The sequence below is a fragment of the Ictalurus punctatus genome, chromosome 6 (assembly GCF_001660625.3).
Source record: "Ictalurus punctatus breed USDA103 chromosome 6, Coco_2.0, whole genome shotgun sequence".
NCBI classification, from domain to species: Eukaryota; Metazoa; Chordata; class Actinopteri; order Siluriformes; family Ictaluridae; genus Ictalurus; species Ictalurus punctatus.
In genome coordinates this window covers 22,524,257-22,550,640 of record NC_030421.2, presented here as the reverse complement: position 1 = coordinate 22,550,640, position 26,384 = coordinate 22,524,257, and the positions used below count along the sequence as shown (strand labels likewise).

The 26,384-nt window shown below is 37.7% G+C and overlaps 1 protein-coding gene across 4 annotated transcripts in view; it reads right to left on the bottom strand.

Annotated features, from left to right (window-relative positions):
- LOC108266954 (diacylglycerol kinase beta) overlaps nucleotides 1-26,384 on the bottom strand; it is a 106,731-nt gene that overhangs the window by 15,120 nt on the left and 65,227 nt on the right. For all 4 annotated transcript variants that reach the window (XM_053681023.1, XM_047156027.2, XM_053681025.1 and 1 more), the window contains 3 exons: nucleotides 15,445-15,509; nucleotides 6,344-6,434; nucleotides 2,627-2,828 (listed from right to left, as the gene is read on the bottom strand). In XM_053681023.1, coding sequence (XP_053536998.1) covers nucleotides 2,627-2,828; nucleotides 6,344-6,434; nucleotides 15,445-15,509 — 358 coding nt within the window. The remainder of the gene's footprint in view (nucleotides 1-2,626; nucleotides 2,829-6,343; nucleotides 6,435-15,444; nucleotides 15,510-26,384) is intronic.

Here is a 26,384-nt window from a genome sequence, read left to right as displayed (position 1 = left end):
TGCTCCATGCTTACCCAAGCGCTTGTCACTCTCTCAACCTCTGTTTCCCATGCCATTCACAAACAAAGCTTCTCTCACAAAGTAGGCCCACAAACACAACTGTGAAGAAACAGATCATGGGAAACAGCCTTTCAGGTCAAAAGCATCCTCAATCAATATGAACTCCAAAAGGATGAGAGACACACTTAAAGATGCCCGTTGGTCTGTTGAATGCGAATGACTGTTGAATGGCTGGTGATGATCGCTGGTAGAAGAGACTCTTCAACTAAGTCTCAATGCTTCCATAACAATTCTACTTACTGCATTCAACTTCTACTGTGTGTGTGTGTGTGTGTGTGACAGAGAGAGAGAGAGAGAGAGTATGGGAAGTAGGCCAAGCGATTAGTGTTACTACTCCAGTTTGACCCTGTCACAAGGAGAGATGAGGTGAAATAACACCTGCCATATGACAGCTGCATTAATTTAATCTTATAAAAATTATCCAAATATATGATTTCATAAAGAAATTAGTATTTCTCAGACTGATTATTATGGCAATTGCAGACACTGAATGTAATTAAAGACAATTAACGCTGATTTAAGAGCTGAAAATTGTCTCTATACATGCTTCTACTAGGCTTATAAACACATGAACTGAATTATATTGCAGTTTCTCAATATAAAATGATTTGATCAATAAATTAATTTGATCTGTCTTTACTTAGTTAAAAAAAGCACCTTTATAACCTTTAAAGGCTCTACAAAATGCTTTACACTGTGTCTCATACACCCATTCACACACATACTCACACCATGACAGCAGGCTAGTAAGGTGCTAGCCTGCCATTGGGAGCAACTTGGGGTTCAGTATCTGGCCCAAGGACACTCTGGCACGTGGAGTCATGTGGGCCGGGAATCAAACCGCCAACCGCCTACGATTAGTAGGGACAACCCGCTCAACCACTTGAGCCACAGCCGCCCCACAGTTAGTGCAGGTGTGGTAGCTTAAATTGATTTTCCTGTGTAGCTGTGTATTAATCACATCATGCAGTAACTTTAGTCTCATTTAAATATTAATTGACTGGTGCATACTCAATGAGGCCTTTAATAATACATACTCTATTGTAAACATATGGATAAAAAGAGCATTTTTTATTTCTTTGTTTCAAAAAATTGGCTGAAGAGGTCAGATGATACCATCCACCTATACAGCTGTAAATAGCAAAACCAGCTATACAAGAAATCAACAATCCTGGCAGTGTTCTCCTACTACTCCCCGAGAGCAGGACGTTAATGCAGTTTTCTTGTAGCACAGCATTAATGATAGACTGAAAGTATGATTCAGTGAAAGAGGACGAAAGTGATGTGAGCACAGAGCTACACTCCATCCTGGTACATGCTGTATTATGTGCTGGGTTGAGTATTTCTGCCTCTAGGGCAGATTACAGATATGAGTCATGTTACTGGTAACAGCACCAACACCATCCTCCCACCGATCCCTCCATCCTACCACAAACTCCCCCCTCCTTGATTTCTTTGTACATTTGTGACTCCCATCAGTCCTGTTACTATGGAGACCCCCAGGCCCTGCACAATAAGAATGACAGGACTGGAGTCAGGATGAGAGAGCAAGATATTGTGCGAGAGAAAGAGAGAGAGAAGTATAAATAGGATAGTGATAAATCAGAATGATGTTTTCAAGGGCGAGAAGGCAAATAAAAAAGGGCTGAGGTGTCAGTTTCTTCTAAAACATAAATGCATCAAAGGCGGATATGACATTATGATATACTTCTCACATAGGTCACGGCTATCATCGCCTCGATAACAAATAACACTTCAAAGAACAATTTTAATTGCCCAATGCTTCACAGAAGGATACTGAAATGCAGCATATATAAAGAATAATGCATTAGGAAGTGATTTAGTATGAGGTGGAGATGAATATTACAAAAAGAAACTATGTTTTATACACAAATCTGACCCAAATGACCAGAATACCGAAGATTCAGGGTGTTTGAAGTTAACTGCTGATGGCATACAACAGCTGTTCCTGCTCTGACCTTTTGCACTATTAATACAGCACAATGTGTTCTTTCCAACTCTGAGCAGTGAATAATGACGTTGTGCACCGAAGGAAGCATCCCTAAGGTGTGTGCTGTAAAATGCTTCTTGGAGGGAACTCAGAGTTCTGAAAACCAGCATCAAATATGACATTGTGAGAGGCTACAAAGTGGAGCATCTGACCCAGATCCCCAAATGCCCATTAACACTGCTAATCATTTAGCCTGCAACACTAATGAAGGAAAGTCCCAAAACACAGTGAGACTGGAGAGAGGTGGAGTGGTAGCCTCACTCATGAAAGCTGTGAAAGAGCTATTGGTGAGTCAGAGCTGCAGCTAGTGATAATGCACATTAAGCAGCTCTGAATTGCCAGCTGCTCCACAGAGACAACCACCAGTTTTATACTCGAATGGAAATGGCTGGAAATCTGATTTCACTCAAACCTCTTCAGGCAAATTACCTCAAACGTATCCCAACAGTGAAAATTTATAGTTTTTAGGGAGTACGTGGACTGAGGCTTCTCTCATATAAATACTCGCTCATATAAAATGCTAAAAGATTGGAATGTTCCCAGACTCTGACTTACCTTGTACACAAAATTTAAGTTCCTTGGCATCAGTGACGGTGGTGACACACGTCCTTTCAGGTAGCTTCTTACTCATGCGGTTGTAGTTGCGTCTCTTCTTGGTTTCCCCCCACAAGTTGGAGCCACCATGCATGCTGGGAATATTGAGCACAGCAATCCCCTCCAGAGACGTGTTGCTGAGGTCCAGGATGATGCCATCACACTAAGAGTAAAAATTCAAATCAATCCATCTGTGAAAAAGATAACGTATCATACTGTATATATTTGTAACTGTTCACTGACACATTTACAGTATGTAAGATAATTAAGGCTTCCTTACATAAACTAGCTGAGATTAATAGTATGCAAAGTTTTGTGTGTTCCAGTTTAAAACAAGGCTAAAACTTATTTCTATTTATTTTTAGCTCACTACCTTGTTCGTGTCACTTTTCCCAAGACACGTTATTAGTAAGGGTGAATCCATATTTTTGAACTTATTTAGAATTAAAATAATAAATTGGGCATTTCTAAGTGCTATATAATAGAAATCCCAGTAGTTGCAGAAAAAGCACACCATCTGCGAGCAGGTGTGTGGCTGCCTGCAGGCTTTTCTTCATGCCTGTATAAACTAAGATGCTTCTTGCCAGTAAAGTGGTTTGTTTCAGTGGTTGCGTGTTAAAAGGTAAACAGCAAACGGAGACAGATTTGAGTTTGATTAAACCATAATTACAGCTGCAAAGAGTAAACTCCAAAGCAGAAATGCCTTCTCTAATAGAAAAATGGTGGTGAAGTGATTTTGTCGCTCATCGTCTGTATGTAACTACCTGTGTGGTGAGGCAGTACAGAGACAGTTTATTTTACCTAGTTTAACATTCCTTAAGTTGACTCAACACCTCACAAGTATGTCAAATTTTAATTAAGATTAAAAGTGGAATATGATGGTGAACCAGCTGTAGTAATTTTAATGTGTACTCTAAACATGAACACATAATGCAGTGGATAAAAAAACAATAACAAAAAAACCATTTCATGCCATACTGGTCATTTTTCCTGTGTGTGGGTGACAGTGGTATATATTTTGAATAATGCTTTCTTTTGAAAAAAATAAATAGTAATTTTGCCTGAAATGCCTAATTGGTGGATCCAGACTCACTTACCTATTAGTTTTATTGTACTTACTAAATAATTCATGGTAATTACTAAATAGTTCCTATGCAGGACTGTAACTACCAGCTGGGGATTAACTGCAAATCTCCTGTACCTCGTGCCAAAAATATTGTCAGTTGAAGCTATCATGTGACACATGTTATTGGTTTGTAATAGTGGAAAACATTGGCATGACTGTACAGCAGTTTTAAGAGTGACCCAGATACAGATACAGATCAAGTATTCAGTTTTCCCAGGAACGTTCGGCTGCAAACATACAAACATTAAAAACTTTCTTCCTCAACAAGCTGAACAACCATGATGTCACAGTAATACTACTACTACTACTACTACTACTACTACTACTACTAATAATAATAATAGAGTATGAACTGTTGCAATTATATTACAATTACAATGCAGTTACAGCAGAGATAAGATCATGCTCCATGCCTAGCTCAGTCTTGACTGACTGTTAATAAGTAATTGTAGTTTATATGTAGTGGTTTTAGTGACCAAACAGTGAAACCATGAGAAAGTATTTCTCAGTGAAGATATCATGTAATATCCAGTTGTGGTCATTGAGTTTAAAAACTCTGTTAATGTAAACCCAGATTTCATTTAAGTATGAAGTAAAAGTAAATAAACTTATGTTCTTCACAAGCACTACTGGGAGAGACACATGAAACAGAACATAAATAAAGAAGTATAAGAACAAAATATCCAAGGAGAAGAAGCTAAAAAAAAACACAACACATTACTGTATGATGTCAGTGACCACTGTGATTTAACTCAAAAAATACACAAAGTCTAAAAAGCTGAAAGCTGACACATTTATGACATAATGAGATGTTTCAGTGTGCAGAAGAACCCACAGAGTGCAGCAATAAGAAAACACAGCTTTGGAGACTTTACTCTTCATAATTCCATTCCCCAAACAGTTTTCATGGAGTGTTTATAGTTTGACAGGTGGGTCCTTGATGATCCCTAACTTCTGGATGCAACTATTCAAGTATGAAAATAAAAAGTTGCCTGACCAAGCTGAAAAAGCCAAATGTCATAGCAATGGATGATGTATGTGAGCTGCTAAATGCAGCTTCTAATATCTCCTTCTTTCCATGCACTTCAATCCATTTTGAATTAACCAAGATGTTATGAACAGATAAGATGATAAAAAGCACTTACACTTGAGGTTACATTTTGGTACCAAACAAACAATGAAGAAGCTACAATTATTCTGATTTAATATTAAGGGTATTTAGCCAGTGCAACCCAAGGGAACGTAATGTACAATGAGAATTCAGCCATCTCATTGCCCTGAAGTGAACAGTGATTTAATACAGGTTATAGCACAGTACTGGTGAATTCTCAAATCTGATTGGCCAGAAGGTGTGGATAACTCATTATAACAGCACAGCTCTGACAACAGTTTCGGCTGCAAGACAAATCACAGGTTATATTAACGTGTTCATTCTAATATTCTATCCTTTCTATAGTAACAGCTCATTCAGTGGGACTCATATAATCTAAGATTATTAATAAATTTAAATCGTGTTATTTGACAAAGAAAAAATATGCTACAATTGTTTTTGTGGTAAAGCTTTATATTATAAGCTTCTAGTATAAGTGTCTATTTAATATTATGGAAGGAGACTCCAGTGTCAGTGCTTTGCAGCAGTCAGTATGTTTTCCGCAACAGAGAAGTCTTATTATTATTATTATTATTATTACTTTTTTTAAAATAGTATTATTAACTTCAAGAGAGATAGGAAAAGAGAGGCTGGTGAGGAAAAACCATTTATAGTTGCTATAACGTAAGTGATTAGAGGAGCTAAGCTTGTTTTGCACACATTCCACAACATTAAATGTAATATATAAATGTTTAAAATGTATGATGTGTTGTTCTTTAATAAATAAATAAATAATATTCGAGATGTGATAAAAAAAAACAAAAAACCAACAACCTCATTTCGAGGTATCACACTGCCATGTTTTATCCCTTACATAAACTACTTCAATCTGTGAGGTAAGACATGTTTATGTACCCAATATACTGTATTATGGTATAAGTAGAATGATTATACTGTAGCTGTATTAAGTGAGGCCAGAGTGGTTCACTGTTTTACATTTTAATTAAATTTCTTCAAACCTTTGAAATTAAACACAGGCCCACCAGTCACTTATTAAATATGTCCTGCATTGTTCTCCACTTCATTCTGAGATAAAAATAGGTCAGCTCCTTTCTTCTTGCGCCTATGGCCTGGTCTAGATTACCAGAATTTTGCTGTGACTGTGTGCTTTGGGCCCCTCATGCTGATGTGTTGCCGCACCACAGCACAGATAGCTGATAAGACCAGTAGGAGCAGCCTGAAATCTGTCGTATCTGTGAAAAGCCTGCTACTGGATTGACAAATCACAGTTTATGTCTTTAGAAACACCTTGTAGTTGATAGTAGGCTAGTGGAATAGCATTTTGAGAGTGACTGGCACCTTCAATGTCTTTACTAAAATTCTAAACATGCCATAGAGTTAATGTGGGATTCCGTGTGGCCTTTAGATACCCTTTTTAAAGGGGTTTAGGAGCTGAACTCACCTCCACTTCCACACCCTCATTCAGCTTCTTGCACGTGGCTGAAATAGTCTCTGTGGTGCCAAATTCAAAGTACCAGAGCTTATTCTTCATCCTGAGAGGGGGTAAGAAATATATAATTGGAGACATATAGAAAGAGAAACAGGTATTCATGAAAGAAAAGTGATCTTAAGGTTTTAAATAAATCTGTGATGGTAATACTGTAAAAACCTTCAAGATAATATAACCGTGTGAATCCCAATGCTGTCTTTTTACAATCGCACTGACTAAAAGTTAAACTAGTATCTGAATTTGCAGCTGCTCTGTCATTGGAACAACAAACAAGCTTGTGTTGACACACCCGTATGCTAATGCTGGTGTGACAACAAACACTTCGGAAAAAACGCTGCCTTGGGTTGTCAACAGATCAAACAGGTTACCCCCACTGATCTCCAGCATACAACACACTTTCAGCAATTACAGATATTTATGTTCATCCCAGCCATCAATGTGCCACATTCTTTACTCTTCTATACTGTCATGAGCACTCGTTTTTGATCCTGGAATATAATCGATGACATTTAACAAAGCTCTTTGAATTTAACTGAATAGCCTAAATGTAAGTGAATTTGTTTTTAAATAGCTTAGATCATTCCAGGAGAGCCTTTTTGTGAATCGCATCTTATCTCTTTGGTATCCAATTACAATCTCTCTTGTCCCGGAGGACATGACATGGCTACTTCTGCCAAAGGAGCTTTGAGCTTATCTCCCACCCTGTGCCCTTCCTCTTGCTGCTGAAATATTGATGTGCAACACTGAAAGCCTGGGCAGACAGGTGTGAGAGATCATGAGTGGCACTGAACACAGCTTCAATCCCAGAGAGAGAACAGAGCTACGGACAACAACCTGAGCATGACATCCCACATGGGCCCTGAGAGCTTGTGAGGAAGGAAACAGTGTGGAGAGGAGAGAGGAAAGAGACGGGCGTTTGGTGCAGTGTATGTGGGTGAACTTGACAGAGTACCAGAGAGAGGAATAATTTTAGAAACTATCAGAACATTTGAATGAACACAGTACCACAGGGTCCTTTCGAATCTCCATCCTACATAAAAGTGTTGTATTTTCACTTTGCTAACAAAATAAGCAATTTACACCTATGCCTACCCATGAGAGAGTCCAGCACAGTGGAGCACTGCCGATAATGATGGTATGAGTGTTTAATCAACGAGCCCTGCTGCAGCTAGAGGCTGACAGTGTAAATGATGGATTGCACCTGTTAGTCATGAGATTTAGAACCCACAGAACCAAACACAGCTACCTAGGGCCATATTATATATAACATCTACTATTTATTATATAAATGAGATAAAGAGTACTTTACCAGTCAAGTGTATTATTGTCAAATTACTTCATTGCTCAATTCATGCTTAACGTTAGACTGCACTATCATTTTAGGTCTCTTTGTCTCTCTCACCTCCAGCAGCTCACTACCTTTACTCTGTCAAATTAAAGGATTATGGGCATATTTGAGATCACAATTAGACATGCTTTGCATTCTCAATGGGGCAAGCTGCCTAACCTCATTAGCGAGCTTCCACTTGAAAAGCCCTGTAAGAAAACAATTAGGCCATGATTTTCTCCTCGCTTTGGAATTAACACTTACAAAATTGAGTTTCTTTAGCAGCATGTTATCAGCATATAAGCATTCACTTTGCCAAAAGCAGAGACACCCACCTAAAAAGTTATAGGAAATAATGTTTAAAATGGGCTTTTCTTTCAGAAGTAAATAGTTTTTGTTGGCACTGGTAGGTCCAGTCATCAAAAGTTAACAAGCACTCTGTCAGTGTGATTCCTCTGTATTTCACTGTTTTACTACAACTTTGGGTCAGTGGAAAGAACACATGAAGACTTGAGTGACTGAATGTGTGACTTTATCACAGCATTGGTCAGCATGTGAATTTACATAAGCCAAAGGTCAGCGACCTTTGGGATTACACAACCACATTACTTAAGCCCAACACACACAAGTACCAAATACACACCCACACCAACATACACTTAACTCAGTGTTACCACCTCAAGATAACCATCTCCTATAATCCCCTCAAGGTCGATGACCTGTGGTGCTCTCTCTCTCCATCTCACTATGGTGACCAGTCACAATGCAGCTTAGTACTCCAGTAACTGATCCTAATCTAGTTAGGCAATCTAGACAGCCTCTGGGTGATGTTTGAAGGGATGGAGTGTTGGGGAGCCTGGGGGTGTTCAGGACATTTAAGATGAGTTGGGGGAGGAGAGACAGCAAGGCCACACTGACCATCCACTCCACCCATCCACATGACTGATTTCCATCCACTTCCATTCAACAGATAAAGACAATAATCTAAAAGATCACACAGTGTACAGATTTATATGCTCAAAATAAACATTTTAATTTATTAACCCTTCTATAGATTTTCCCAGTTTTATTATACTATTTTCTCTTTTTCATGCACCATATCACCCTTATGAACCCTTGATTCAGGCTGTAATTTGAGCTGCACACCTAGTATATGAACCTCTGACCTTGCAGTTGCAGACTTCCTGGCAATGTGCCACTGTTTCAATTTGCTTTAGATCAACACACTTGCTCCTGATATAGACTGAACGGTGCCTTGAATTGTTAACAATGGCATGGGCCAACTGCACACCATGGTCAAACATGCTCAAACATGACTTTACATGTCACTTGCAGTGACATGTAAAGTCAGTACCATACAGTTTGTAATCTTCAGCTCTTGCCTTTATAGACACTCATTAGACACATAATTGTATGCACAGAGCTCTGCAGCTTCACAGTAAAATGCAAAGGCAAAGCAGAGGGATGACTCAGGTCTGGGTTCAGGTAGCCTGCGGTGTGTAACAGCCCCTTGCAGAGTGTATACGACTGAGGAACAGCAGGAGAGAGGCGTGAGGCTTTGTCGGGCTGTTCTTTTGGCAGGAGAGGAGTAGAGGAGTATATTTATCCCTCCACACCGCAGGCATGGAGCAGCAGGGAATGACACGTTCCAGAACACAGCCACATTGGGTCTCTTCTGGACCCTGGCTTACAAACACACACACACACACACACACATTCACACACGTACGTATATATGCAGTCATCACACTCGTACACTCATGGGCACATGGCATACTCACAGACAATGCAAACACAGACATATGGCTTATGAAACCCAAGCTGGTATGACAAGCAGAGGCTGGAGTTAGGACCATATTTGGTATTTTCCTCTCTCATGTCACAGGGACTTACAAAAGTCTCTCATGGACTTTTATCTGAAATCCTTCAACCCATGCTATTTAAATCAATGGCTAATGGAGGATAAAAGAAACTAAAGGCTAGATAAGGATTGAATAAAAGAGTATCATCCATTATACTGAAGTTATTTATTTTAGCCATGAATTAACTGAAATAAATGTGATTATGAACATATTTAACCTACATCACTGCAGTTTTGAATTCCGACCTTCCATGTGGCAAACACTTGATTAAGAGTCATACTCTAAGCAGTCTTGACTTATTGCTTTGCCAGTGGTGTGTGTACCTTAAGCCACTGTTCTCATTTAGACAATATCCACTGTTCTTCTGAGATCAGCAGCAAAAAGGAATAACCGACAGTATTACTGACTACAACACAATGTGCTAATAATCAATACCTCACAACAAAGCCAATATTCAGCATTTCAGTACCAACCTCAACCCGCACGCATACAGACCCTTTTTAAAAATCTAATGCATATGAACAATGTGAAATAAATAGGGAAATAAGGGATGTTTTTGTGAGGACCAGAATAGATCATTGATAATAATCTACAATTATTCTATATTGATTATGAAAACATTTGAAAGAGAATAATTTAACCTTTGAATTGTTGACCTTCTTACCATTGTTCTGCTTGGAAACTGAATGCCAGAATCTTTATTGTTATTGTAATCAAACAGACAAAGATTTCCCCCCTTTTCAATAGGGCAATCTGATGCCTCTTAATCCAAAACTTCCTCTCTGTCCCCACAGTGAAAGGGTGGGAGTGGAATTGGACACACATCCATGGTCCACCGTGATCTGTCTGATCATTAGTACTTGGACTACATATAGTACTCCTTGGGGAGTTCACATGCTAGTGAAGCAACATCACCTAACACATATAATGAGGTATTGTACATGTACAAATACATTCACAGGCACACACACACACACACACATAAATATAAATATAAACCATTGGGTAATTCGGTTTCCTCCTCCAGCATGCAATTTTAGGCTGATTGGTGTCTCTAAATTGTCTGTAGTGTGTGAATGGGGGTGTGAAGGGCGTCCCGCGCCTTGTGCCACAAGTTCCCTGGGATAGGTTCCAGGTTTCCCCGTGACCCTGTGCAGGATAAGCGGTATGGAAAATGGATGGATGGATGGATGGAATTTGGAAATGCCAATCAGCCTACAACACGTCTTTGGACTGGCGAAGGAAAATCGGAGAACCTGGAGAACTTCGGGCACAAAGGGCGGAGACAGAATGCTAACCTCCAAATGTGCTAACCACTAAGTGAATATATATTAGGGACAAAACAAATACATAAATAAAAATAAAGTAAGAGTTAAAATACTTTGGGACATGCTGTTACAGGAAAATAATCAATCATGGGGTAGTGTGAAGTTGATTATTTTCAAGTGTTTTATTTTTCTTTTTATTCCTGTTTTATAACGTTGTGGAATTTCAGCAGATAGTGTAGACTCCAAAAATAAATGTCTCTTCACAGAAAGCTGCACCACACCAACATTTACACATTTTTTTCAATCCCTGTGTTAGCTGTTACTATAGATATGATAACATACTAGAATGAGTGCATTAAGATAAATGTATGGTTTGCCTTTCAGCCAGCACTTCTGTAAGAGTTGTGCTGTTCTTCTGACCAATCAGATTTGAGAACTTAACAGCACTATGGTATATTTAAAAATAAACACTTTAGCTCTTACTTATGACCTCTTATACCATAGTGCTGTTGAGATCTCAATTCTGATTGGTCAGAAGGTTTTTTTCTATGACAGTATGCCCCATTGCATTTTATTCCTTACATTGTAAGGAAACACGTATGCAATGACAAGAAAGTGGTAAAGCTATATACAATAAATATAATTTTACTGTTCATTTTACATTTAAACCTACAATAGAATATAGAACATGTTTTTTTCCCCTGTTGGGCTCATACTTGACTAACTCTGGGACCTGGTATTGAACATTACAATATGCTCATAACATTTTTTCCCCCTTCACATCTCATCTCATTTCATCTCTCTATCCTTCAGCCATTTGAATAAGCTCACCAAATACTGCAGTGTGAAATTGACACCACTGACAGGCTGCTAAAATCTGTCCAAGAAGACGCCACGTCTCCTTTAAGTCACTGTAATATGAGAAGTTGTGCCCATAAATTAGGACTAAATCTGGACTAAACCAGCTAATTCACCCAGTTTGGTTCTACCGCACTACCACTGATTATAACGGATCTGATTATAATGCCTTTGTGCCACTAGTGCCATTGAAACTTACATTGTTAGACTTTAAACAACATGAGCCTTACTGTCTTTATGTAAATCTTTATGTAAATCTAAATATTCAATGTCACCGTACTGTGCTAAAGTCACAGATAGATGTTTTTCAAAAATAATGACATGAAAAGTTTCTTTTTTTATATAATATTATTTTTTCCCCATTTTCCTCTGAGACACATGAAGACAGCCATTCGACTCTTTTTGAAACGGTGCTCATACTGCACCACAGGGCAGCATAACGCACTCAAAGGAAAGCACTATTTGTGCTGTTCTATACACAAAAGCTCACAGGTGCACATGATTGGCTAGTGCTGCTGTGATTTACAGGAGAGAGAGAGAGTATGCCAAAATTTAAAGAAATCTAAAGAAATTAGGGTGCTGAAGACTTTTGCACGGCACTTTGTCACTCTACTCTCTGTACTGTTTGAGAAATTAAAAGTTGGAACTGAAATTACAGCATTTATTGTCTGCCCTGGAAGAGTTCAACTGCAAGCTGCAAGCTGACCTTCCCTGCATAGTATGCTGAAGCCTTGAGGGAAGAACTACTAAGTAGGGCTAAAAAAACAGCCCTATTTTAGTGGAGGTCTTCTCTTAAGTTGACCTGCCAGGGGCTACATAGGCTTTTTACTTTCTCAATAGATGCGGCATCTGATAAGAGCACGGGACAATACAGCAGCTCCACTTCAAAGCAGTCTATGTCCAGCCGCTGTATATGCACTAGAGGCACAAAATACCTCTTTCATAAGTGACAAATGCATTGTATTTTGATACTGAGAGTGGTCACCTATAAGTGCTGTTATTAGCCCCAGTGCAGTGTGTCTCTGAGGTGGGTAACTACATATAAAGCCTCCAAAAGTTTTTCTTATTCAGAATATGGTATCAAGTCTTGGTGATGCTTTAAATGAATTTAAAGAAATTAATTTCATTCAGTATTATAGTGTGAATATATATTTGTTGTTTTTTAGAAACATCAATATCTTCAGAGAGCACTTACAGTATAAAATGGTATGATAAAATGGTATATGATATCAGTGAATATTATATCTAATGGACTATAATTTTAGTTTTCTAACAAACATGACATAAAACATAATATTTTAAATAACTTATACCACAGCATGGTTGAATTCTCAAATCAGAAGGTGTGGATATTAATTTTTCGTGACAGTCTCAGATAGTAGTTCTGGCTGTAACATAAATGCTAGGCTTATACTGTACAGGTGCATCTAAAAAAAATTTAGAATATTGTGGAAAAGTTCATTTTTTCCTGTAATTTCTTTCAAAAAGTGGAACTTTCATACATTCTAGATTCATTACACATAAAGTGAAATATTTCACGCCATTTTTTGTTTTAATCTTGATGATTACGGCTTACAGCTCATGGAAATCTAACATCCAATATCTCAAAATATTAGAATAATGAATTTATAATACAGAAATGTTGACGTGAGAAGAGCTCTAATCAGCTAATTAACTCAAAACACCTGCAAAGGTTTCCAGAGCCTTTAAGCTGTCAGTCTGGTTCAGTACACACAACTACAATCCTGGGGGAGGATGAAAGTAAATTTTGCATTTCATTTGGAAATCAAGGTCCCAGAGTCGGGAGGAAGAGTGGTGAGGCACAGAATCCAAGCTGCTTGAAGTCCAGTGTGAAGTTTCCACAGTCAGTGATGATTTGGGGTGTCATGTCATCTGCTGGTGTTGGTCCACTGTGTTTTCTCAAGTCAAGAGTTAATGCAGCGTCTACCAGAAGATTTTAGAGCACTTCATGCTTCCATCTGCTGACAAGCTTTATGGAGATGCTGATTTCCTTTTCTAGCAGGACTTGGCACCTGCCCAAAGTGCCAAAACTACTAGTAACTGGTTTGCTGACCATGGTGTTACTGTGTTTGATAGGCCAGTCAACTCTCTTGAACTGAATTAAATGTGCAAAGGACAAGCAGAATCTATGAGAGACACCAGACCCAACAATACAGATTAGCTGAAGGCCGCTATAAAAGCAACCTGGGCTTCTATAACACCTCAGCAGTGCCACAGGCTGATTACCTCCATTCCACGCCGCATTGATGCAGTAATTTGTGCAAAAGGAGCCGCAACCAAGTACTGAGTGCATAAATTAACATATTTTTCAGAAGGTTGAAATTTCCATATTATAAATTCTTTATTCTAATATTTTGAGATACTGGATGTTAGATTTCCATGAGCTTTAAGCCGTAATCATCAAGATTAAAACAAAAAAGGCTTGAAATATTTCACTTTATGTGTAATGTATCTAGATTATATGAAAGTTCCACTTTTTAAATTAAATTATGGAAAAAATGAACTTTTCCATGATATTCAAGTTTTTTTTTTAGATGCACCTGTATATTAATGTTATTAAACAAAGAAAAACATATAATCATTGATATGGTGAAGCTTTCTGTTAGGAAATGTTTATTTAACATTTTTGGAAGGACTTTCCAGTGTTAGTGCATTGCAACAGTCATTAAGTTTGCTGACATGGGAAAGTCTTCAGGAGAAAGGAGTTTGCATTTTCATATTTCTCAGTAATGCCAAGCTGTTTTTTTTTTGTCCAATTAGCTTCAAGAACATTTGCTTCTTTGATAAATTTGTCTGTCTCTACATTTCAGATTAAATGGTACAATTAGAAGAATATGGAAAAGCAGTTCAGATAAGGTTCAGTCTATTTTCCTTCTTGCTATAAATGTCCTTAATGAGAAATGACTAGCACTGCCCTGTAAGCTTTGGATTCTGAATTGACAAGAGATGTATTACACAACATTTAATTACAAAGTGACATTCATTCCACCTCTTCCTGCATCTTGGCCACAAGCACCATTGTGCTTAACCTGACAATGACCTAGACAGTTTTCAAAGAGGAATGAAGCAAAGGAGCTCTCATTTATCAAGCTTTTCTGTGTCAAAGCTTCTTTTAGAAGGTTACAAGGCAAACTCACTTCAACAAATGTCTTTGTGTTTGAGGATGTTGACTAATGGAGCACAAGTTTATGTTCCTGATCACTTTTTAACTGTGAAAAAAAAACGCAAGACCCCAAAACATACTGTACGCGAGGAAGGAAATATCAGACATCACAAGCTATACAGACTAGAAAAGTTCAAGAACTCAGCAATAAAGAGCATGGTTATATAAAACTGTTACACATTATGAACTGGTTGCAATTTCCGACTGTAGCCTAGCAACAGTAATCAATTGATCTTGCCAGGTAGGTGGCATTTATTCACGTATTGATTTCAGTGAATTGCCCAGTAGTTAAAGCTGCAGCCACAAGAGGCACAATAAAGCAGCAGTGTCAGTGAGAAAGACCAGAACTAGAACACTATTTCACTTTTTTAAGGACTAAGTCTTAAATATTACCATTTTGATAACCTATGGGTATCTAAAACAATCAGGGTGGACAGTGAAGTATGTAAAACAGTTAACGTTTAAGATTGAAATGGTTATTTCTTCTTTTAATCAATTCATTGAAAACATGTCACTCAGATTTTTCTAATCCATTTACACTGATAGAACTTTACCTGCTGTTGAACTTTTCAGGATGTTTTTCCCTCATCAAGTGGAATCGGTGAGCTATTGATGCATCCTACAGAGAAAGAAAAAAACATTAGCTAACATACCTGTAAGACAGGCATTTATGATTTGCACATTCAGAAACTGTTCCTGCATGCATGGTTGTGTGTTTAAAAAAAAACAAAAAACCTTTGGATTCTACATCATGCATAAATTTCTAGGGCTTAAGAGCACATCATTACATTGCCCAGATATGACTCAGACATGTCTGTCTATTGCCCCTAGCAAAGATCAATGTCTTTTTTGAGATGCATCTGTATTTTTAGTGCAAAGCTTTATGGAACCCTGATCCAGCACCAGTTTTAACATATTCCATAATGTGCTGTAATCCTGTTCTGTGCTGTAATGTGCTGTATCCTGTTCCCAGATCAGTGATTGGGGGGAATGTTGAGTTTTTTTTGCAATGAAAATGACATTTTGTTGCTGAAAAATGAAGCATGCTCATGTATTTAGGGAAATGAGGGGAGAGGTGAATGAAAGCCCTTTTTTGTGGCCAAATGAGAAGATGTTTCAGCAGATAGTCCTGTCTGACTGGAAAAAGTGGTCAGTGGGGCCACAGGGTGCCTTAGCTTAATATATAAGTGTCAGTCAGCCAGACGCATTCCAGGAACATGGGTTGAGGGAAGTAGAAAGGGCCAAGGATTAATGACATGAACATCATAGCAGTGGCAGAGCAAAACCATACTAAAGTCTCACTCATATTTTTCAAACAAACCCTTTTTTTTCTGTGTAATTTCATAGGTTTTAATTTCACAGCAAATGAAAACATCTGATGTCCATTTTCATCATTCTCTTCATTATAAAATGCTTTCAACAATCTTTTCTTTTCAGACAGGGTTCTAAGTAGAACAAATTAAGGAAGCTGATAATCAATAACTATCCAAAATCCCTTAAAAAAAAACTTTTTCAAATTTTTTTTAGAGCATACTTAATTAGGTAAAAGAAACAATATTATGCACAAGGTATAACTCAATCTCATCTCTTCTCAAGTATGTTCATTAACAACATACCTTATTTAGAAAGCAACAATAAGAAATTCAGCATTCAGAACAACATTTTCAACAGACCCTTCAACGTTCAACAGGAACAAACAAACTAATTCTATTTCTGAAAGTAAACCTATCAAAAATAGTTCTTAATAGTGGATTAAAAAATGGCACTCAATCACTCAAGCTTGCATGATATAATGAGCCAATGATGGTCAATATTCCTTCTCTAAAATCACTAGTCTACAGTGTAATGAGTCATGATGTTAAATTTCGATTTAATGATATAAGCACGTTATCTTAATCAGCCTCCTTTAGGAAATATAACTCTTGAGGGGCAGGGGTATGTTTAATGAAACTATCTAATTCATTTATCAACCGAAAATTTCAATTTATCTTTAGCTTCCAGCTTTTTTGCTGAACATCAATCATTTACACTCATTTAATTTAAGAATTGTTTTTCCTTTTTTTTGTTGTAATAATTAACAGAGATAGAAGATGAGAGAGATGAAATGGCAACAGAAATGTGCATCTACTTTCATGCTACAGACCTGAACTGGATTTAATGTAGTTTAATTGCAAGGTAGATAGGCAGGAAGATGAAGGCATGGTCTCAATGGTAAATGAAAAAAATAAACTACAGTGACTCATTACATGTTCTGCACTTCTCTAGCTACATAGAAATGCTGAGTCTGCCTATGCAATGTGGTAGTAAGGGTTAGGGTTAAGGTTAACCCTAACCCTAAGCCTTGGATTTGGTGGGGCAGGACATTAATTACGATACAACCTCTGACAAAATTAAGTCGAGAGGGTATCACACTTGACTTATGCTATAGGCTACTTGTGAATTTTTAGAGTAACCGTGTAATAGACAGTTGAGAGCTGACAACATGCAGTCATCCATCATACAGTCTACCAGCTCATACTGAGCAGATTTACACATACATTTATTCAACTCGCTTATAGCAGGTGTGTTAGCCAAGTTTCAAGAAAAATTTCCAGCCCATCTACATTTCATCAACCACACAAAAGACCTGAGATGATCCTAAATTTGAATCTTTTTTCTAGGCCTTTGTCTGGGAGAAAGGTCACTGTGGTGGGCACACATTTCTGATTTACAGATATTTATCCACTTCAATGTCCAGCATTACACACATTATACATAATCTCCCTTTCCCTCTCCTAATCTATGCAATATGTATTCCAATAGAAATGTTTCTGTACATCATACACACACTATCTGCACTTATACTTTGCCTTTGTTTGTGGAAATGTATTAGAGTTAATTCTTATTATTTGCTATAAAACAGGATCACCAGATGTCACTCAACACAGGTAACTTGTATTTTAGTGGAATTTAAGATGTATAGAATTCTGATTGAGAACATTTGATGAGGAAGATTCATATTTGTTGAATGGCTGATGTACTGTATATGATGGGGGGCTCTGCCCCACCTTCCACCACTGGAGAAAACCAGAGCAAATTAGCTTTGATAATGTTTTTTTTTTTGTTTTTTTTTTTTTAAATGGATAATAGTAATATTGCCCATATTTATATATCAATATCAAGGCTGTTTGTGCATGTAGTAACTATCAGGTCTAAAATACATCCAAACACAATGCTTGGATGAGAACTGATACTTATGATTAAATGAATTCACCACTGCAGAGAGTTATGACACACTGAGCAAACAGCGTCAGAGGTTGTTTGCTGCTTGCTTGTCTAGCAACACGCTGTTGTCACAGCGATGTTGTCTCAAGGGTACGTGCTGCTGTCAAACTAAACCTTGATTAAAATCAAAGCAACAGAGCCAAAGAAGAGAAGCCAATTGATAAGTCAGGCTTCTAACTGTAACAGATCCATCCCTATATTTAGACGCAGACATGCACCAAGTCAAGGGAGCTTAAAAGCCACCACATCCTTTAGCAGGCCCAAGCTCAATAATGCACACACACACACACACACACACACACACACACACACACACACACACACACACACACCGCCTGTCTCAGCGAGTGACATGGAGCAGGGTCTCAGCACCTCACGGTGCACACTCAGACAGACAGGAAGTGAGCGAGTGCGGGATTTGCAGAGTTTGATAACTGACGGGGCGCTGATGAAGCCACGAACAGACCAGGCTACGTTAGCACCTGCGCTGGCTTCCTGCCTGGCTCTGCAGGTGCAGCAACGGGAGAAACAGGAAACATGCAAGGTGGTCGGTTTAGGGGAGTATACCTACTTTGGTTTGCATTCTGCCCCTATCTGAAAACAGCAGAACACATCTTTAAAATTTAGCATTGTATTAGCTAAATTATTTACAAGGTACAGAATACTTGTATCACCAAAAGTATGAGCAAAGTTTTTAGACTTTCCTGCGTATTAATAACTGAATTTGTGCCAATCGTAACATTTTAAGTACCTTACATCTCAGAGAAAGTTTATAATTACAATACTGAGATTTTTTTTTTATTGTAAAAGTTTTAGTCTGTTTTAGCCTGCATAAGCTGAAGCTGATGCTTTTGTGATGTGGAAGTATAGTACTAGCAAGACTAGATGTGTGTGACTGAAGAAGGCCAAGGCAGCTAATATCATGACATGATATGACATGAAGTGACACTAGACTAATACAGTGTTTGCCAGGGTTTCTTTAGATATGTGACACAGTGCAGTGACATTTCTAGTTGGACACCATTGAAGGTTGTTTTGATTTTGCTGTTTGAACCTTTGCAGTAAGGGGTCACTGGGGAAAGAACAGAGACAAACAACCCAGTCATGCACCAGAGAATGTCACTCACATCAACAGTGGATTACCTCTTCAGCCTTCATTTCTGTAACTTACACTTTCAGACACACATGTGCTGTTTCAGACACTGATATGTACTAGCAGTTTATTTAAAATTTGCTGCATGAAACCTACATAAGCCATTCCTGACAACCGATTATTGATTAAATATTAAAGTGGCAGGTTTTTGTTGACATAAGGTTGTGTTATAGCACTTTCCAAACTGACTTCCATTTGAACATCATGACAACTGACACTGTATCGGTGCAATTCTGGTACGTTAAAGTCACATACTGGTGATGATGTCAAACATCAAATCTATACTCAATCTAATTTATTGTAAGGCGACGTAAAAATGAATAAACTCATTTTACTTAAGGAGTGAAAGAAAAGGTAGAGGTTTCTGTCATGACCAAGGAATGGAAATCGACTTATCAGACATTTTCAATCAGTATAAACAAATTAATTATTTTATCACCCCAAGTCTGTAACAAGACTGTTGAGGACACTGTTGGGTATCTGTTTGGAGAGTATCATGACTCTGTATTTAGCTGCTGGTGATGGGAAAATGGAGGCGAGTGTGTCTCCTGCTGCGCAAACAATTCCCACCTCTGCACAATAACGTGGTACGGACAGCACAATTAAAGCCTTTTTGATGGTAAAACACTGTATACAACTGCCAAAATAAAATTATAACATTAAACCTAGTAGGCTAGATAAAAAAACAGGAATACTTATGGAAAACTCGAAATTCTTAAAGCCCTGAGTGTCTAACTTCATATGAACCATTAAATACTACTGTGGAGTTAAAATGTTCATGTGGATGGCACAGTGGTACAGTTTCACATGTTTTTCCTGTGTCCACATGAGTTTCCTGTGGGCTTCTTCAAACTTCCAAAAATATATGTCAGATACATGTAGATGAATTAACTGCTCTAACAATTGCCTCTAGGAATCACTGTGTGCATGGTACAATGGACAGTGTTTCTAAGGTGACGTCATGATCCCTCAATAAAGATGACAGTTTGTCTTTGGGTACATAACCCCTCCCATAAGCCAAGGAATCTCTGGCGCTTAGAATCCACTGCCCTAATGACTTGAATCTGGTGATTTATCCTTACCAGATTCAAGTCATTAGCTAATTACTAAGGTCTTCATGGGCTGCTTTTGAAAAACTCACACTGTCCATATTACACATTTGAGAGTGTATTGCAAGGGTGCAAAGTTTAAGAATATTAAAATGTGGTGATATTCATGTCACAGTAATTGACATACAGAGTTATTACATTAGTCCACTGTGTTACTGTTAATCTGTGGTTCTCATAGTATATGAACATGGGACTAATCATCAGCCTGGTAATAACTATATGCAACTGTAATGGGGTTTTTTTGCATTTGTTTTTCATGCTTGGCTGAGGGGAAAAGTTCTGCGTTCTTTCTCTCTTTAAGACTCTCGAGGTGTTACTCAGTACAGCCATTCGTTACAGCAGTAACCTGGTCTGAACTTGGCAGCCAAACACTTCCTGACACTGATACTTCCTCTGACCTTCAGCCTGTGCCAGACGCACACACACACACACACACACAAAGAGCAGCAGCAGCATAGAGCAAACATGCTTATCATACTGTTGTTTCCTGGCTTTTTTTGATCCCTGATTACTCCTCTAACCATGGCAGCCTCTTTCAGCAATAACCCCACCAAATACCTGAGCTGCCAGACTGCACAGCACATATGGAGCAAAGGCCATTAATGGAACTGAATTCATCTGAAATCGACTAAATGAGGGGAAAAACTGAGTGAGACTAAGGAGAACATGTTGCCAGAGCTATGCTTCACCCACTGCCAATCTAGGGAGGAAAGAACAGGGACACAGATAGCTTGTTGATGGCAGGAGATGAGGTTAGATTTCATCTGCCAGGCCTAAGGGAGCTGACCTGTGCTGGGGGGCAGAGCAAGGTGACGTGTGTTTAATGCCTGCTGGTGTAATGTGGTTGCTCTCTCTAATTCCCCAGGACATATTCTTTCCAGATAGGGGGAACTTGATCAAGCAGAAAACACTTTTCAGCAGGACCACTAGACTGTATTAAGACAAGATAGAAATGTCTCAGAAATTTTATTCATAGTTTTCACTTATGAACTGGGCTTGCTTACTTGAAGTCACTAAGTCAGACTGAGATGAACTAAAGGGTCTAACTCATTCTCCTATCTTCTGGGACATCAAATGTTAGTGCTGAGGGTAGCAAATAAAGAATGGACATGAAACCTAAAGAAAAAACTGTCCAAAGTACACATACTTGAATCCATACTTTAGTGTATCTATTGATTAATACTGTATATCATTTTGGGTCAGAAATCACAATGTAGAAATCAGATTTTAGAACACAAACACAATTCTGGGCTCATTTTATGTTTGATTGATTAAAATAAATCAAATTCTCATCCTTAATGCTGTGTCATATATAATATTGTAAAATTCAATAAATATATGTTGAAAGCTCTCAAAAGCTAGTGAGCTAAACATTATATCTAGCTCTCTTTCTGATTTTTGCCCCTTCATCCACCCTGCTATTGTATTACACATTAAAGAAAAAAAAAACCCTTGAATGAAGAATTGTGGGGATGAAACATAGAACAATTGGATGAAAAAGTATCATATTTCCTGATGATGCCTGATCAATCACAACGTTTCCCATGTGGGATAAACGCATCACTAGCACTGACATCATTGTAAATATTTATGAAAAACTAATATTTGTATTACTGAATAACTTAAACGTTCCATTTTGAACTATTGTACAAAACTCAAAATGTTGTTCTGAATCAACCTGACGTCGAATTTTGGAACAGCTCACATTTGGAAAGTTTCATTACTCTCTTTGGCTGTCAAACAGGCTTTCTGTTAGCCCAAATTAAATCACCGTCATCTACACGTGGTATCTTGCAATTGAACAGATAGGATGTGGATGTATTACTGCTTTTTTTTTTTCACTTGTCTTACATAAGCAGCTCTTTTCTTTCTATGAAATGTACTCTTTTGACTGGCAGCAAACATGAAACAGATGACCCTGAAGCTAGCTAGCAATGGTGGCCTGGTAACCACTAATGCCATGGCAACCCCGGTGGAGGGTGGCAGGAAAATGTTCCCTTTTGGGAATTATAAGGCTGTGCAGCATTGCTAATGATTACATCAGCACATGAGTCACCACACTGGTTTGCTCAGGTGTCAGAGGCTCCCGATGTGGAGCCATCTGTCCTCTCCTCATGGACCATGCCATGACTGTGCGACAGATAGCAGGGCCTCTGTTGCCACACCATTCCTACAATCTACAATTTATTACACTACGAATACAATTCAAAACATTGGATGCAAACATTGCAATAAGTAATACTGTAATATGCTCTGTAATATAAGAGAAATACAACATAATGTGATGAGATGATGAACATTGGGGTGGTGGAGTTACTGTTAAGTCCCCAAAGTTGTTCATTTTCCTTCTTCTTCTGCTTCTTCTTAAAACAGCATGTCCCAACAGCATGTCCCAATTCAGCGCAGCAATTTGCCAACATTAAACATTTTATTTATCAAAGAATGTCATGTTGTAGGTTTTATCCATTTATAGTTACATTTAATATTTTGGAATATTTTAGAAACAAGTTAGTGCCCAAAAATGCAAACTTTCTCCCTGTAACCTCAGTCATATGTTTGCACTCTGTCCCAAATTGCAGAACTTTTGGAACTCTTTCTTCGAAACTATGTCCGACATTCTTAAAATGAAATTGGATTTCTGTCCTTTAATTGCCATTTTTGGTGTTTCATCTCAGCGTCAGCCTCTGAACCATAAACAAGCTAGTGTTGTGGCCTTTGCATTGTTACTTGCTCGGCGCAGAATATTACTGTCTTGGACCTCACCACAACCCCCCTCAATATCAGTCTGGCTTAAAGACTTAATGTTCTTTTTAAAACTTGAAAAAATCAAGTACAACATCAAAGGAAGGTGTGACTAATTTTTGGGAAAATGGCAACAATTTATTACCTACTTCAATGATGTATGCACCCTGGAGGTGGACTGAGGAGAGGTAGACGGTAAACACTAATCATCTTACCTTTTTTTTGTTATTGTTTTTTTGTTGTTGTTTTTTGTGTGTTTTTCTTTGAATATTTGTTTGTTATTGTCTTTTGTTTCCCCCTTTCTTTTGGTTTTGGCAGTGGTTGTTTTGTTGGGGTTGTTGGGTGTGGTTATAATGTGTAAAATGCAAATTTCCAATAAAATTCTATGATAAAAAAATAAACAAGTTAGTGCCCTTTATCACTTTCATTATAACAGCTTTCTCCATGGCAGAACAGCTTCACCTTAAAGCTGACACTGACTAAATGCTTCTTTTATACATAAATAAATGTCTCCTTACAGGAACCTTCAACAAAGCAATTATTATGTCCACTTATTGTTAGGTTTAATTTAGTGAGCATCTGCTATATACTTCCTAGTGAATATGTTGTTGATATAGAAACCATAATGTATTAACGCAGTAGTATATACCTGATATTTGAATTATTGCTGGAACTTCTGTCAGAGCTATGTAGTTATTAAAAAAGAAGAAGAAGAAGAAAAGAAAATCAACACCTTCTGACCAGAATCAGAACTACATATCTAATAAATCTAATAAATAAGTATCTACAAAGTGCTATATACTTCCCCAATATTTCTAATTATGTAAAAAACAAAACAAAACAAAAAAAACGCCGATTTATTTATTTGCCTTGTGAGGACCAGAACTGGTGCCAAGCCATGCATGGAGCCTCCTGGCACAGGCAGCCAATACTCATCATAGGACTCACGATTCACAGAGCATCCATTGTCCACAGTCAGCAGTCACACTGCCGCCCCACCACATCACCACAAATGGGCTGATGCATGCTTCATACTCTCAATACCCAACACTGTTACTTAGTTTCCTCTTGTATATTATGATAAAAAAGAAATAGCATGCTGTTTGCTTCAGAGGGAACATGATGATACGTTTTCTTTTAGTAGTGTTGATAGATTGGTCAAATCCGATCTTGTAACCAAGTCTAGGTGTTATTTTTCCATTAGTTCAGCATTCTGAAGAGTCAGGGTATTACACTAGCACGGCTTCTCCTGAGTCGGTGGATGTTGATAGCTGAGGAAAACCGAGCCTGAGCTCTAGTCAGTAGGAGGCTGAATTTAGTTACATAATGGCACTGCAGTGTGTCACATTCTGGTGAGGTTTTTTTTTTTTTCTTTATTTTTGCACACCACCTTGCCTAATCCTTCCTGTGTCTGCCCCTGCCAATTCACTTTCATTCAAATCAGGTGGTCTATTTCAGGTCTCTTCTCTATTTCTGGACATTCTAAATGTGACCTGGGCTACCTGGTATCCCTCACAGTGATGAAGCAGCATGTAACCAACACACCTGGCATGAATCAGATTGAAATATATTTTTTCCCAAAATGAAACACTATTTATAGAGCACCCATCTATGAACAGCACAGGAATGAATCTAAGGATTAATCATTGTCTAAAGAAAGTAGGGGAGTATGTGGGCACTCATACTGTGACAGACTGGAACTGTAGACTATCTAGTGTTCTTCTAAAATACAATTAGATTTGCATATACTAATAAAATAAGAGCATATATTTTTGCCCTTACCTTTGTATATTCCAGAGACTAAATGTGTTAATGCTTAAACTCACAGAACCCTTCAGTAAGTGTGCTAAATATATGTACATTACAATAATTCATTGTAATTACTAAATAATATGCATTACAAGTCCTAAAAATTACTACTACTACTACTACTACTACTACTACTACTACTACTACTACTTCTTCTTCTTCTTCTTCTTATTATTATTATTATTATTATTATTGTTACTGTTATTATTATTACCTGGGTCTTAAAAGGGTTGATCAAAATTACAAATCTTGAGAGCCTTAAAATAGGAAAAGCATTAAAGTCACATTTATTGTATTATGATAAGCTTTCTTAATCATTCTAAATTAAATTATGCTGAATGCCTCAGATATCTTTTGAGCAATTCAACAGTGGTGTCTTCTTGAACAAGAATCAGAATGTTGGTTGAAATTTTTGTGCCATAATTGCTGTGAAAGACTGCACTTCACAATGAATATGTTAGCATCAATTTGATCTTTTCCCACCAAACTTGTCAACAAATGGCATTTATAACATTGCAATGAACAGTACGGTTGCTAAGTAACTGAGTGCAGGCTACTTATTTTTCTTATTTTCTCCATTCCACAGAAAATCATGCTGCTCAAGTTTGGGCAAGTTATTATTCTTCTAATGTAATGATGCCTACCTTTAACATTACATATGGTAAGTATCCCATTAAATGCCCATTAGGTCTAATGAACACATAATGATATCTTATAAACTTACAAATATCATTTGATGATAAATTAACTTCAGCCTTTGGGAAGTATGTAAAAATATATAATGTAATTTATGGAACGTGAATAGGAAGTTCTTCATGTGGATAAAACAGACACCTAAAACTTGTGCAATCAGAAATGTGTTGGTTTACTAAAAATCCACAACCTTGATTAAACTCCAACTGTCTCTAGTAGAGGTGAAGATGAAATGGTTGCTAATTATTTCTGTTGGTTTTACCTGGATTCTACTGGACTGTCCCAGTTTCTAGATAAAACAAAGTGAACCTACATGACTTGAAATGCAGTCAGACTATAACTTATAACCATTGAAATGTTTTTGCAGAGGCCATATACATTACAGTGTTGTAAATACTAGCAATTATACACTATTAGAAAAATAGAAAAGGGTTCATCACTTAGTCTGTTTGTATTAAACACTACAGAGTGTTTCCATATGAGAGTAGAATCTCTTTAGGCTGCTAAGTTAGTTGCTTAACTATCCAAATAGCCCCTTTTAAGAGTGATTTCAAATAATCTTAATTCAGATCTAAGACCTAATGTACAATTAGGTAAATACAGGGTGTCCCTAAACTCTCCATACATAGAGGAAATTAACACTTTTTAGCAAAATGACTTCCAAAAATGTTTATACTTAGTTTAGATTATATATATATTTTTCAGATAGCCCTGAAGAATGCCT